At 41.4% G+C, this 13,681-nt stretch overlaps 2 protein-coding genes across 9 annotated transcripts in view; one reads left to right on the top strand and one right to left on the bottom strand.

Annotated features, from left to right (window-relative positions):
• Positions 1 to 3,813, top strand: part of dlg3 (discs, large homolog 3 (Drosophila)) — a 77,773-nt gene extending 73,960 nt beyond the window's left edge. For all 4 annotated transcript variants that reach the window (XM_018660215.2, XM_018660219.2, XM_051072452.1 and 1 more), the window contains one exon: positions 491 to 3,813. In XM_018660215.2, the coding sequence (XP_018515731.1) occupies positions 491 to 597 (107 nt within the window). In that variant the 3' untranslated portion in view covers positions 598 to 3,813. The remainder of the gene's footprint in view (positions 1 to 490) is intronic.
• tex11 (testis expressed 11) lies at positions 1,337 to 13,681 on the bottom strand. 5 transcript variants are annotated; one of them, XM_018660206.2, is made up of 30 exons: positions 13,407 to 13,681; positions 13,197 to 13,270; positions 12,352 to 12,464; positions 11,857 to 11,941; positions 11,662 to 11,762; positions 11,498 to 11,578; positions 11,273 to 11,392; positions 10,963 to 11,043; positions 10,780 to 10,865; positions 10,634 to 10,691; positions 10,445 to 10,540; positions 10,251 to 10,332; positions 9,827 to 9,905; positions 9,528 to 9,679; positions 9,304 to 9,389; positions 8,764 to 8,901; positions 8,501 to 8,603; positions 8,253 to 8,377; positions 7,863 to 7,948; positions 7,131 to 7,184; positions 6,967 to 7,007; positions 6,788 to 6,865; positions 6,602 to 6,672; positions 6,254 to 6,367; positions 5,968 to 6,040; positions 5,631 to 5,780; positions 5,437 to 5,545; positions 5,203 to 5,323; positions 4,454 to 4,621; positions 1,337 to 4,296 (listed from the first exon to the last, which is right to left on the bottom strand). In XM_018660206.2, exons 2-30 carry the CDS (start codon positions 13,222 to 13,224, stop codon positions 4,225 to 4,227), a joined length of 2,751 nt encoding a protein of 916 aa, XP_018515722.1. In that variant the 5' UTR covers positions 13,225 to 13,270; positions 13,407 to 13,681; the 3' UTR covers positions 1,337 to 4,224. The 5 variants fall into 5 exon arrangements, with proteins under 5 accessions (XP_018515722.1, XP_018515720.1, XP_018515723.1 ...); XM_018660204.2 differs by lacking the exon at positions 13,407 to 13,681 and having other exon boundaries at positions 13,197 to 13,369; XM_018660207.2 differs by lacking the exon at positions 13,407 to 13,681 and having other exon boundaries at positions 11,662 to 11,741; positions 13,197 to 13,369.

Here is a 13,681-nt window from a genome sequence, read left to right as displayed (position 1 = left end):
TTGCTGCCACAGAGGAAATAAATTCATGACGACTCCTAACGTCTTTACCACAGAAATGAACAGCCAAAAATTACGTCTGTCACAGATGATGAGCACAAAAAGACTTAAAGTCTGAAAAATGGTAACTGTTAGAGAAAATGATTCTGACTGCTTCAACAGAGTGTGGTTTTACACATTGCCATATTTCATGCTTCACTTACACAAGGTAATTATTTACTACATGACATGTCAAAAGAGGAGATAGATTCCCATCACAGTGTTGGAGAGTGTAATTCCTTCACATGTCTCGTTTTATCTGATCAGTGGTCCAAAACCTAAAGATGTTCAATTTGAAATGATAAAGGACAGAAAACTGTCAGTTCTTAAAATGATTAATCGATTATCAAAATTGTTGCAGATTTATTTTCTATCTACTTGTTGATTAGTCGACCCACTGTTTCAACTCCAGTTCTGATGCAACCAGTAAATATCTGCCTGTGTGTGTCTCCAGCTATTGTACAGGGTGACTCACTAGAGGAGATCTACAACAAAATCAAGCTAATCATCGAGGAGCAGTCTGGTCCCTACATTTGGATCCCCTCCTCAGAGAAGCTCTGAGCTCCCTGCCGTCCCTCTCTGCGTCGGTGCAGAGCTCCTTCCTCCTGCCTCCCAGAGAACCCCCACAACCTAAGCCCAGATAGCCCCCCCACCCTCCCCACACCCCCTTCCCCTGCCCCCTCCCTCCTCACCTCCTTTTTGCAGATATGTTTCATATCAAGTTTTAGTGTCATCATTATGTTACTCTCTAAATGAAAAAGAAGTCTTATCACCATTACTGTGACTGTGCACACCCCTGCATGAGTTTCTCAACAAATCCATTCAAGACTGGAAAATGCCATTCCAAAGGAATTTGTCAAATGAAAACAAAAGGGAAAAGGAATAAATCCTTTTGTGAACTGGGACTGACTGAAGATCAGAATGTTTTACAGAAATCTGGAGAGAGAGGAGTTGGGATTCAAAAAGAAGTTGCAGGGGAACAGAGACAAATCATACCAAGTTGGAACACTTTGTAAATGTTCATCAAAATCACATTTAAAAAGACACGCAAGATGAGAAGTTGAAGACCAATTAAGGGTTTTTTTGTTTTGTTTTTTTGTTTTTCTAAAAAGACTGGATAAAATCGAGCCCTGCTGATGGTACTGTTCAAGGAGTCATCTCTCTTGTTTATAATGACTGAGGAAATTAGTGGAGGAGCCTACAAACTGGTGATCTATTTATCACAAACCAGCTTGCTGTTTGGTCGTCTGCCAGTTGTCTGTGCTGCAGCTGATAAAGACATCTCGGGAGGCAGATCAAGGGGAAGAAATGCGTTGTGAATCTCTACATTTATATTATGAAATCACAAGATAAATGATAAAATCCTACTGAGATTTTACTACATATTAAAAAAACTACACATTTTACACTTCACTAGAATTGTCAATTTGGAGGGCTGTTAGATTTCATTTTTCCTTTTTTGTTCTTTTTTCTTTTCTTTGTGGGGTTTTTTGCTTGTGGTTTTTAGCTGCTCTGTGTAAAGGATGGGGGTAGAGAAGTGTAACTGGGCTCTCTGCAAAACACCAAACTGCCTTACATCAAATACAAATTCTGTTTTGTGACTACCTGTTGTCTGTGAGGGAGGATGCACACAATTGACAAGGAAAACGCTTCCCGTCTTTCCTGACTTTTTTGTGTCCTCCGACTGCCAGGAGGCCTGACTTGAGTGCAATAGATAAAACAAAGTCTCACCTCTGTGCCCTCCCCCTCCTGCCCACCCCCCGGTATTTCAGCCATTTTTAAATTTTTTTTTTTTTTTTTTTTTTTTGCTATGTAATTCAACAAAAAATTTGGCCATTCAATTACAATTTGGACAGCCAGAGCCTCCTAACTCATGTTGAGCAGCAGACCACCCTATTACACTCTCTGCCTTCCAAGAGGATTCTCTTCTGATTGAATGGTCACATGGTACTGTCCTATCTGCCGCCATGACGGTGGCCTTAAAACGGGTAGAACAAGACAATAATTGTATTGGATGTCCTAATGATTAAAGAGTCAATATAACCTGTTTTGGATTGTCCCCCCACCCCCCACCAAAAACAACACTAAAGTTGGGTTTGATTAAACCTAAATGCTTTGTGTATCTATAAACATATGAATTCTTGATGAATCTGTTGTTGGCAGGTGCTGAACCACTGTGTTGAGCTCTGAAGCGTGTCTGGGGGTGAGCTAGACCGGCTCAGGAATCTTAACGTACAGATACCATTTCCCCTGCGACCGAAGGGCAACGTTTGGGCAATGACACAGAAAGTTCACGGCACGAACAAGTACTCTTAGTTAAAGGCGTTCTCAACTGAACAGTGTTATCAGGTTGTATTACGCGTCTTCTCTTTTTTCCGTGAGACGGGGAGCTTGTGTGAGGTAACCTTTGAGTTGGCTGTATCAAGGCTTCACCAGGATTGAATTGATCTGCTCCACCCTCCCCCCACCCACCTCATGCAGAGCTTGGTACTGTATGTTAACGTGTGCATGCGAGAGGGCACGTTGGAAGAAGGAATACTGCGGCCCCCTTCCCCTTCCTGCCCCCGATCTTGTGAACGTTCTCGCTTTCCTCCTCAGCTTTTTTCTGAAGAGCGCAAGGGGGGGGAATTTGTCTTCTTTCTCCTCAAGAGAGCCAGACCCAACGAGAAGTGGTTACCTAGACCTCTGGGGTCCTCTGCTCTCTCCCACCCACAGAGCACCTGTACCTGCAGGCATTTTCTGAACAGGTGTGCCCACCTGCCAGGCACCACTGCTAAACCAGCTGTCATTACCTGTGTCAAAACCAGAGTTCAGGGAATAACCGAAGGGAACAGAGCCATTTATAAACTGCTTGCAGACTGTTTCAAAGGGTGTGGTAGCTGTACAATGTAAATAAGCCCCCAGCAGATCCCCCTCACCTGTGCTTCATGCATGTGTGAATCAAACTGGGACAAACATGTTTTATAGACCACAAATGTCAGGTAAGTAAAGTTTGAGCTACTCTTGAGATATAATTTCCATACAAATGTGCTGTATTGTTGGTATTTCTCTTCAAATGCCTATTGGAACACTTAACTAGTCAGTTGGGAATTCAATTCCCTCAAATAGGGCCTGTCTACATGTGATTTCTTGTGGAACGTGTCTGGGTGTATAGATTTTAAAAAAATATATTGTAAAATAATTAAAAAGAGATGCAGGCAGAAACCTACACAATATCACAGAAAACCAGGAGCATTGATCAATACATCATTAGAAGTTTTAGAATTGGTCCTCTCTGGTGTTTAGTTGAAATACAGCTGACTGTTAACAATGTGTGTGGTATTCATACCTCAGTCAGCCATGTCAAAGCCCAAAGAACTTGATTTCATTTTACTCTTTCCACTGAGGTTGTGGTATATAACAAGATGGAACCTGAATGCCTCTGTGTGTGTATAATTGATGAGGGTCTTTGTTCTGATGAGAGAAATGATGACATATATGCTTTTATTTTTTGGGTTTGGGGGGGGGGGATTCAGGGTTCTTGTTTGTACTTTTGGGTGATGATGTTTATGTTATAGCACATCTGTGCAGTAAGTGCTTGCAAACATGAACCCTTTGATTGTACAGTAGTTTCCTTCCTGTCACTGCAGGTGGTACAGCCTATCAGGACACTCGGCCTCATGGTCTTCCCTGTCCTAGTCATGAGGGAACACAGTCCTGCAACTTTTGTTTGGGTTTTATTTTGGGACTTGACAAGAGTTTATTTGTTTGAAAATAAAATATGTGACTCAGTTATGATTTTGATGTGCTTGTTATTCTGCTTCACTGATGCAGTGGCGTTGCAAATATTTAAATTATTACGCAGTTTTTTTTTAAAGATTATCTGTATTTTAGCTTTTATTGACAGGAGACAGCAGAGAAAGACAGGAAACATGGGACAAAGAGGGTGGGGTGACATGCAACAAACGTCCTAGGCCAAAACCAAACCAGGAGCTAAAGTGTCTTAACCTCTAGGTGACTAAGATGCCCTTGAAGTAACACAGATTTAAAGCAACAATTTTTCAAACTGTGGAATAAGTGATGAACATTTTACCACAACATTAGTAACGTTTAGCTGCAACAAACCGAATGTAATTGGATCCATCAAAGGTCACCCTCACTACAGGGAGTTCACAACAGGGTGACAACAGCTGACCTGCTTTAGTTTGATTATTCCTCCAAGATAAGGTTCTTCTTGGCTTTGTCCAGCCTGTCCAGGATTTCACTGTAGAGACCAGACATCTGTGGAAACACAAGAAACAACTGCATAACTTAAAAAGCACTGTGCTACAATAATGGTTTTATATTCAATATTATACTTATATTTCCCTAACTACCAGGATGCTACAACCACCCGTCTCCCTTACCCTCCCCCCCTCCCTCTCCACCAGCCCTGTACCTGTGTCTCGTAGCTCTCCTGTAGGGATCCCAGGTGGCAGACGAAGCTCATGGCGAGGCCGCACCACTTCTCGGCTTCGGGATACTGAGCCAGGCTGTACAGCAGTATCCCCGTGTTCCAGGCCCGAGTCAGCAGCCACAGGGTCTCCATCTCTGGGAAGTCGGCCGGCTACAGAGAAGAGCAGGAAGACGTTCAAAAGGCCATTTAACGGAGGCCACCTGGGTGACTCACTTGAGCCAAGTGCATGGAAGGAAATCCGTGGGGGGGGGGTTTAAAAGCCTGTGAGTAACATTACTGACTTTCATCCAATCCTGTTCTACTGTACGTTAACCTTTACTAATGCGTAATGTTAATGTTTTTCGCAACACTTTAATCTTGGGCTTTCACTTTGATCCAAAGATTTCCACAGCTTTCGAGTAATAACTCAATATGAAAGGGGAAATATGCTCTGCCTCTGAAGCAGCGTAATGTCTCAATAATTTGATGTCTCTTTCAGAGCTGCAGCTCACCGGCAGTGTGATGACTTGTACAGCACATTAACATTCAAATTGGCAGGAAGGGGGTGGTGAATGGAAGCATCTGCTAATTGAAGTGCGGCTGAAAGCCCATTGATAAAAAGAGGATTCTAGAACAGCAGGCAGGCACCCAGTGGAAGAGAGGGGGTTAATTATATAGCACGCAGCAGTTCTGTTGGAGGGAACAGAAGGTGGGAGCCAAGGGATGGCGGTGTGTGATTGGCACTGACTCACTGCGGCTGTGATGATGGACAGGGCCTCCTCGTAGTAGTCCCACACCTCCTCAAGCACATGGGCCTCCACCTCTGACACACCGCTTGGGAGGGACAACTTGATCAGGCTGTGAACGCACTTGCTAACAGCGGGGGGAGGGACACAAAAAACAGTTGCACAATCAGAAATCCTTTCATCCTTACAAGGGAATGGATTGTTAAAGATATTTTCATGCAGAGTAGTGATGGGGTATGCCTGCAGCGGGCCAGGTCAGCCTGCGGTTGCTTCTTGTGCAGGGAGAGAGCAACCCTCAAGGCCTTCTTGCACAGCAGAGGGAAGTGGGCTGGAGGCTCCATGGCTAAGGCTACATACAGGGGAAAAAAGATGCCTTCATGCTACAAATACTAGAATGTGTCTGTCTCTTTAGGTATGTCAGCGAGGAGTTTTACCTGCAATGATCTCTAGCACCTTGATTTCAACATTTTCAAGCTCCAGGACGGACTCCAGCACTGTCTCAACCTTTGGGTCGTTCAGCTTAGCACGAGCTTCAAATTCATACAGCAGCAGCAGCGTGTCTGTCGGGTCCATTGGGAAGTTTCCTGTGGGTACATGTTGAGAATGCATTTTTTTAAGCTCCATTTTGATTCACAAAAGACCTGAAAAAATGTTTTTCACTTCCTTGTAACCTGTACAGTCTGTGATTTTATTTCTTTTTTAAAACCTGGTTCATATGTCCCACAAAATGAAACATGGCTGTAGTTTAGTGAGTGTAGCTACTTAAGGTACCTGATGCTTTAAGGGTTTTCCAGACCTCCCAACAGATCTGAATGTGCTCCAGAGCCTGAGTGAGCTCCTCAGTCTGTGAACCACACCAGAAACAAGCATTCAGGATTCATCATTGCCATCTAGTGTTCGGTTCCTCTCCAAAGGATTAAAAATGAAACACCTACGCCAGCACCAGTAATGTGGTTAGTCACCTCTCCTCTCCACACCGGTCTTGGTAAATTTCCATCCATGTGGATAGAGAGAGTGCTAAGTGTAGGAGATGGGCAGAAGGAGTAGGGTGGCACACCTGGTCAGAGTGAGGAGACTTCCTGCAGAGCTCCAAAGAGGCAGCGGCAGCCATTAGCAGACACGTCTTCTGGCCCATGAGCAACGTGCGATCAGGAGGACATAGCTGAGAGAGCTACGGGTTCATGCAGATGCACACACACGTTTCACAAAGGTATTCTGGTATAGGTTAGGTCAGACAGTCAGAGGACAGAGGTAACTATCCGGATGGAATTATTGTGGGTTACTGTGATTATCTTAAATTGATATGTTAAAGCAATGTTAAATCCCTGCTCAGGTGTTATTGATCTAGACCCACATATCATAGATATTGATTAATTCACCTGACAAAGCCAATAAGGGTACTTGCCTGGTAAGAGAGCACAAAGAAATCCCTCATTCTGTCAGGGCTCTTCTCACACTGCAGAGCTGAGTTCCAAGCTATAACAAGGACAAACACACACACACACACACACACACAGACAAAATGAAGGTGCACCAAGTGTTAGCATACCATGTCAGATTGAAACGAGGAGGAGCGAAAGAGTTTTAGTACCAATCTTCCTGAACCAGTTAGCTTCATCTGTGCGTTGCTCAGCAGTCATGTGAGACTGGTGTGAAACTTTCAGCAGAGCTGCAGTGATGACAAACAAAACATTTGTGGGTTATGTTGCACAGCAGATTGTTTTTTTTTTCCCCAAAATGTAAATTAACCCATGTTCTATGTGCACTCACCCATTTTTAGATATGGCAGAAGGACATCCAGACTCACATTCCTACACAGAGTGAAGGTGGTAAATGTAAATCAGTTTTTTAAAAATTTCATTTTATTGTATTAAAAGCAGAATCAATAATACTATGTAATTGCCAAGTTATCAGGTACTTTCCCTTCCCCTCACCTCATTTCATCACTCGATTTTTCTATTGTGGAGAGCACAAGTCGAACCAAACACCTATAAAAAGATGAATGGAGAAACTGGTGTTGACCTCCTTTCTTTCACCTACTAACTGTATTATACAGAGACACACTTTTAGAGAAGCAAGGGAATATAGGTCAGTGGATCATAGAGGTGTATGGAAAACTAACAGACTTGCTACAGTCTCTCAGCACATTAGCCATCTCTACTAAATGTTGTCACTTTATGTGTGAAACTCTACCATCATGTTTTGTTTGCACGGTCTCAACACATGAACACTAAGCGCTTCAAAATAGATGAGATAAAAATATGGAATCTGAATGGGTTGATATTTATGTTCTAAAAGACTTTACTCTAAGCAAACCCTTATCTTAGACCATAGCCAAAAATGGCATGTTGAGCCAAGACAAAATAGCAATGAAAACAAATGGTAATACAGACAATTACGCAAAATTACAATTCCTATGACTGAAAAAGCCTCATCTCTAAAACACATTTGATTTATGTCCTTGTGTGTCCACGCCTTTCAAAGCCAAGTGTGTAAGGTTCTCAAATGAATGTATTTTTTTCTGGCTTCCTACTCCTACTTCCTACTTACTTTATTGCTTTCATGTCAGAGATACATCAGATGTAATCATTCCTGCAGGCAAATTGTTTATTTTGTTATTAAACTCCCCAGTTCTATATTTAAGATAAATTTCAGTTCTCACAGACCTGAGAGCAGTCAGAACCTGAGCGTCATCTTTGGAGTTTTCACACAAACTCTCCAGAGCCTTCATGGCAGTTTCCTGCTGCTCACTCTGTCACATGGGAACAAACATCCTCATCATAATTAATACCACACCCACATGTCATATTAATCACAATTATACAGTACACTAAAAATAGAATTCCCACACATTTTCTATTTATAAAAAGGCACTCTAACAAATACTAATCACTACTAACTGGTTGCTGCCCAGTACATTTCCTGATAGTATTCTGGGAAAGGGAATATCTTCTAAATTATTTATTAAATGTTTTTATTACATATAAATATGTGATCCCTCACTGGCTTCCCACACACATACACTGCCAATTGTGGTCCAAGCTTTGGAGTATTACCTCCAAAGCAATCTGAGCAGCCAGACTGAGGAGATTCGATGCAGCGTTCTCAGATACCAGCAGTCTGTCCTCACTGGCCACAGGACACTTGGTCAGAAGTCCCATTGCATTCACTGCCTCTGCAGCTGGTATGAAAAAACCGCCTCATCACCAAAGATGTTGCAAATGTAACTGAAACTAAATTGCAATGGTACCACCATGCATGTTTTTACTATATATGCATCACAAACATAATATTTTGTATTTACCTTTCTTCGCATTGTTGTCCTGCACTGCAATCTTGTAAATACTGAACTGTGTGAATATGCTGTCAGGATCACATCTCTCAGCCTCTTTAATTGCCTCTTTGGCCTGATAAACACAAGTTTTCATGTACATGCAAACATATTTATCATACATAAACTGTTAAAATGTGGCAGGAGCAGCCTGCTGACACAGACAAACCACCAAATGCAGCTACTGGACAACGTTTATTTTCCCCAGCTTGCCGTTGTGGCTCAAGTTGCCTCACCTTTTCCAGTTGCTTTAGCTGCAGGAAACAGGAAGCTCGGTTCCTCTGCAGTTTGGCTAGATTGGGCTCCATCTGACCTGCCTTAAAGAAACTCAGCGAGTAGTTATACCACTGCAGAGCCTCAGAATAGTTCCTTGCCTGGACAGACACATAAACATTAGGTTATACTTTATTTATCCCAGTGTGGAAATTATGTCTCTGCATCAACCCTATCCCATTTTATTAGCAGTAGGCAGCTTCAATGCAGGAATCAGGGACTAACACTAGTTTTGAGGCCAGTTCCTTAATCAACAGTAGTGTAGGAGTATTTCTGACATGTATGTCTTTATGTTTTAAGGAGCCCAAAGCACCCTAAGCAAACCCACACATGCACAGAAAAAACATGCAAACTCCACAGAGATAGGAGGGCCATCTGCAGCCCACCAGGCTTCTTGCTATGAGGTAACAGTGCTAATCACTGAGCCATCATGCTGATAACTGGATGTACTGTGTGTCTATAATATATTCTAATAATGATAAACAAGGCTGTGTTTGGCATACCTCAAAGTGTTTCGATGCTTTATCCCACAGTATGACATGTAGACTTGCGAGGGCCTGTGGAGTCAGCTGTTTTCCAGTATAGTGGCCTGTGTGGGTGTAAGAAATGGTAATACTAATACAGAGGCACAGCTACAGTGCATTACTTGTCTTAGTATAAAACTCATCATGTTGTTTTTTATTAAAATGAGACTTATTCTAGAAATGGGAAGGGAAAAAATAAGTACCAGTGATAATATCCTCGATCTTCTGTTTGCCCAGCAGCTCCTTGCCTCTCTGGAGCAGGAGCTCAATGTGCAAGACAAGAGCAGATCCCAGGTCAGGGGACGACTCAAAGCACTGACACACACTTTTCAAATACTCTAATGCCAGCACTTCTCTATAAAAATGAAAACAGATATCATTCAGAGTTGATCGATATGTGTCTGGACATTCCTACAAAGAAAATGTGCGTATGTGCACATGTTCATTTAAGAGTATGTGGCAAGCCAAATGAAAGCACTAGCAAAGATGCTGCAGTTTTTACCTGTCTTCTGACATGAGTAGTTTCACTGTGCTCAGACACACATCAAGAGAAACCTCACATTCCAGCATCTCATTAAGTCCTGAAAACACATTTTTATGATCTGCTTTTAAATGTGCACTTTTAACTCTGCTGCTTAAGTCACCCATAAACACACACTGACTGACTGAGACTGAGCAGCTCTACTTGAGCACCTGATCTGACTTGTTAAAGCCAAGGGAGAAGTCACATCACTGATGAGACTGAGAATATTTCTGGAGCTATTTAACTCATCAGTTGCCATTTTTGAGTTTTTACAAATCAGCTTTTTTTTCTCATGGAATCAAACTAGCAACCTTTCATTCTTCATCAGTCACTGACACCCCACTGCTGCCTATGTTAATCAAGTTCTGCATAAATAATTCAGTGAGGTCTGGTAATGACTAACCTCCTCTGATATGATCATCTGAGGCCCCACATCTCAGGAGTATTCTGATCTTTAAGTACAGCCCAGAGGCACTCATACATTCCTGTAAAATTGCACAGAGCAATCAGGTACACAGCATCTAAGCTTTTTTTGTAGGTGCATGCTTCATGATGTATATGTAAATTACAACATGGAAATGATTTCTTATATCCCACCTTGTTGGCTAAGTTGACAGCATTAAGAGCCTTCTCCTGAAACTTCTGACAATCCCACTCTAAATAAACAGTGGCAAGGAGCCTCAACACCTTGGCCTATTGTGACGGAAATTGAAAACAGTTAAAAATGATTTTTACTTTAATTTGTACCCACTGCCTGAACTAAGCCTTTGTACTTCGCTGTCTTACCTGGACTTCAGATCCAGGGGCGTATTTCACATTCATTTTGCCAATATCATAGCTTTGGCTGAAAAACAGAAATTAATTGAAAACTTTTCACCCACTGCATTGTTTCTCTGCACTTTTCTGCTGAAACTAAACATCAAAATATTTACCTCAACCAAAATGCACTGTCCTCAAACTTTTTCAGATTGTAAGTGTCTATTCCAAAGTTGTAGCACATCAGGGAGAGGTATGCAGTCTGCATTGAGAAACAATATTCACAAGTAACACACTTTCAATAACAATATACAATATGTAATATAGAGTTGTCATAGTGATAATAGAGGGTTTTTTACATCTTTTGGCAGCCGCAGCAGCATGTCTTTGCACCGTTGCATATAGATCACAGCCTCCTGGTTATTCCCTTGACTTATGGCCTGCAAAGAAGAAAAGACTTGAGCTTCATGTTAAATGTCAGCAAACAATATAACATTCCCTATTAGCACAGAATGAGATTTCCCCCTCTCATTGTTTCTCAGTTCACATTTTAGCTGTCTCACACTTCACACTCCAAGTCTGTCAGAATAGCACTTCCTCAGCTGCCAAATATCACAAGAACAAATATTCACATTGAAGGTGTTGAACATCACATGCGCCACAGCTCACCGATTCTGCCTGGCATGAGAGAATTCGAAGCAGATCCTTCTCCACATCCCCTTTGGATGAAGTTATGTCAGCTGCTCCATCACCTCTGGACGTTAGTTGACTATAGAGGGTCTCCAAGCTCTAGGGATATTGTATGTTGAGTCATTTGTAGAGACACCATATTTACAGTTTGCTCAAAACTTAAACAGATTTAAGCCCTCTCAGTGTGAGTGTTTTTTTCTTCACCTTGACAGCAAGCCTTAAGAAGTTATCTGCCATCTGGGGATTTTTGCAGTCCAGCCAGGTTCTCCCTGTTTTGCTGGCCATCTGTAAAGATTAGACACTGACAAACAGACCCTGTCCTCCTGAAATACTGAGAACTCACAGTGGGTGCCTTCAGTATTGCTTACCAGGATCTGCTTGCGGATGACGCCCTCTGTTGGACTCACAGGCTCACAGCAGTACAGGAGACTGCATGCAACATGCCGCACTGTGAGGATGGTAAGAGCATCTGAATGTGTGAGATGTCTGTGAATATGTTGCGTCAACATTTCAGATAATGTGTCTTAAAATTTTCAACTATTTTACTACAACTTAAGGTGTACCTTTGGCCTTCTGATTTTTACTTATAGTGGTGCCCACATTCTTAGTGACTGCCCAGTTCCACAGCTGGATGGCACACTCCTCAAACTGCAAGTAACAGAAACAGAAGCCTACATGCAACTTAAAAATGCAACCAACTTATTAGCTACAAAAAGGTGACATAATACTATATTAGAAAAAAAGCAATCTTTGACTTAGTTCTAGAAAAATAAATCTGATGTAAAACTTGAGCAGACTGATGAGTTATACTGTATGGCTTCTCAAGAGAGTAAAATTAAATCTTTAAGTATAGAATATACATTGTTTCCTTCACATTACATGATAAATAGTAGGTACATTACTGTGGGCTTAAGTTAGACTATAGTTAGACTCTCTCACACTTGGATCTACCTCTAGATTTGGACACATTAAACCAGCTTAGCATTACATAATGAATAGTAGGTCCTGCATTAAATTACTGTAGGCTGTAGTTATGACACTCTCATACTTGTATCTACCTCTGGATTTGGTATTTTGGGGAAATCCTCCAGGCCAGAGACTTCAGAGAACAGTTTCTCTATCACCTCATCGTAATTTGTATGCTGTTTCTGCAGCAGATTCTCTGTGAGACCTGCAGATGAACAAAACCACATTAAGACATGTTTACAGGACACAAAAAAGGCAACAGCAAAACAAGCCATCTCCACAAGTGATGTCTGGTTATGTCATTTTGTCCGCTACCATGACAGCAACCTTCATTTCTCCATGGGAGACAAAAGGAAAATGTGTAGCTCATCACTACTTTCTGAAAGCGCAACCCTATTAAATAATGGTGGAGCAACAGTTAGGTTAACAAATATTTTATAATGCCAAAGCGTGAAGACGAGAAGCTGTAACAACTAAATGGTTAACAATTTAACTCAATAAATAAATAGTTGTTAGTTTTCTGTCTAAAGACTGTGTCTAGGTTAATTGAATGTACAGGGTCAATCAAACCCAGTGTTATTACTACCGTAACGTTCAGGTAGGTAATGGTGTCAAAAGGCATGTTAGTTTGTCACAATAACATAGTTATATTATTCTGTATACCGCTGTGTTCCAATGTAAAACAAATCCCTTTTATTAATTTCAGGCCGAGGTAGTTAAAGGGCATAATCAGTTGAACCCTTTGGTAGCTGTGGTAACGTAGCTAACTGCTCGTGACCTAGCTAGGCTGGAAGGTTGTACGTTGACCAGTGTTAGCTAACTTTAGTAGGACTAGAACTTGTCACTAAAATTGTCTTAAAACAATACTTGGTAAAACAGTGGCGATACTAACTAGTAGACCAGGTTGTCAGACCAAGTGAACGGGATAGTTACTCACGTTTCACCGTTGAAACAAACAGCTCCATATTTTAGCTTTCAGGGCATAGTAGCTTGTGGTGGTTTGATTGACAGCTATCACCAATACCCGCGCAATTGGTCCACGAAGAGAAGAATGTAAAGGTAACAGAAAGTCTGAATTAGTGTTAACTTTTAAAAAACTTCATGCGCATTCATAGCTTTTTTGACAGTGGGAGTGAGTGATACTGACCATTTGGTTACTACAATACTTGGTTGCATTTAGTCAAAAGTTCTGTAATAAATAAATAAATCCAAGATTAGTTAGCTAGCATTATCTGATATTGATAAAGTTATTACTAGCTACTAGCTAGTATTAGCTATTGATTTTCTTTTCTTTTTTTTAATTTCCTGTATGTCTGGGCCTATTTCACACTCAACTCAGTAAACAAACACTGTAATAGTCATCCCAAGGGAAACTTTGTATATTTAGAAATTGCATTTATTTGTTAGTCAGTCATAAATCGA

The sequence above is a fragment of the Lates calcarifer genome, linkage group LG8 (genome assembly GCF_001640805.2).
Source record: "Lates calcarifer isolate ASB-BC8 linkage group LG8, TLL_Latcal_v3, whole genome shotgun sequence".
Lineage (NCBI taxonomy): Eukaryota > Metazoa > Chordata > Actinopteri > Centropomidae > Lates > Lates calcarifer.
This window is presented reverse-complemented; position numbering and strand designations above follow the sequence as displayed.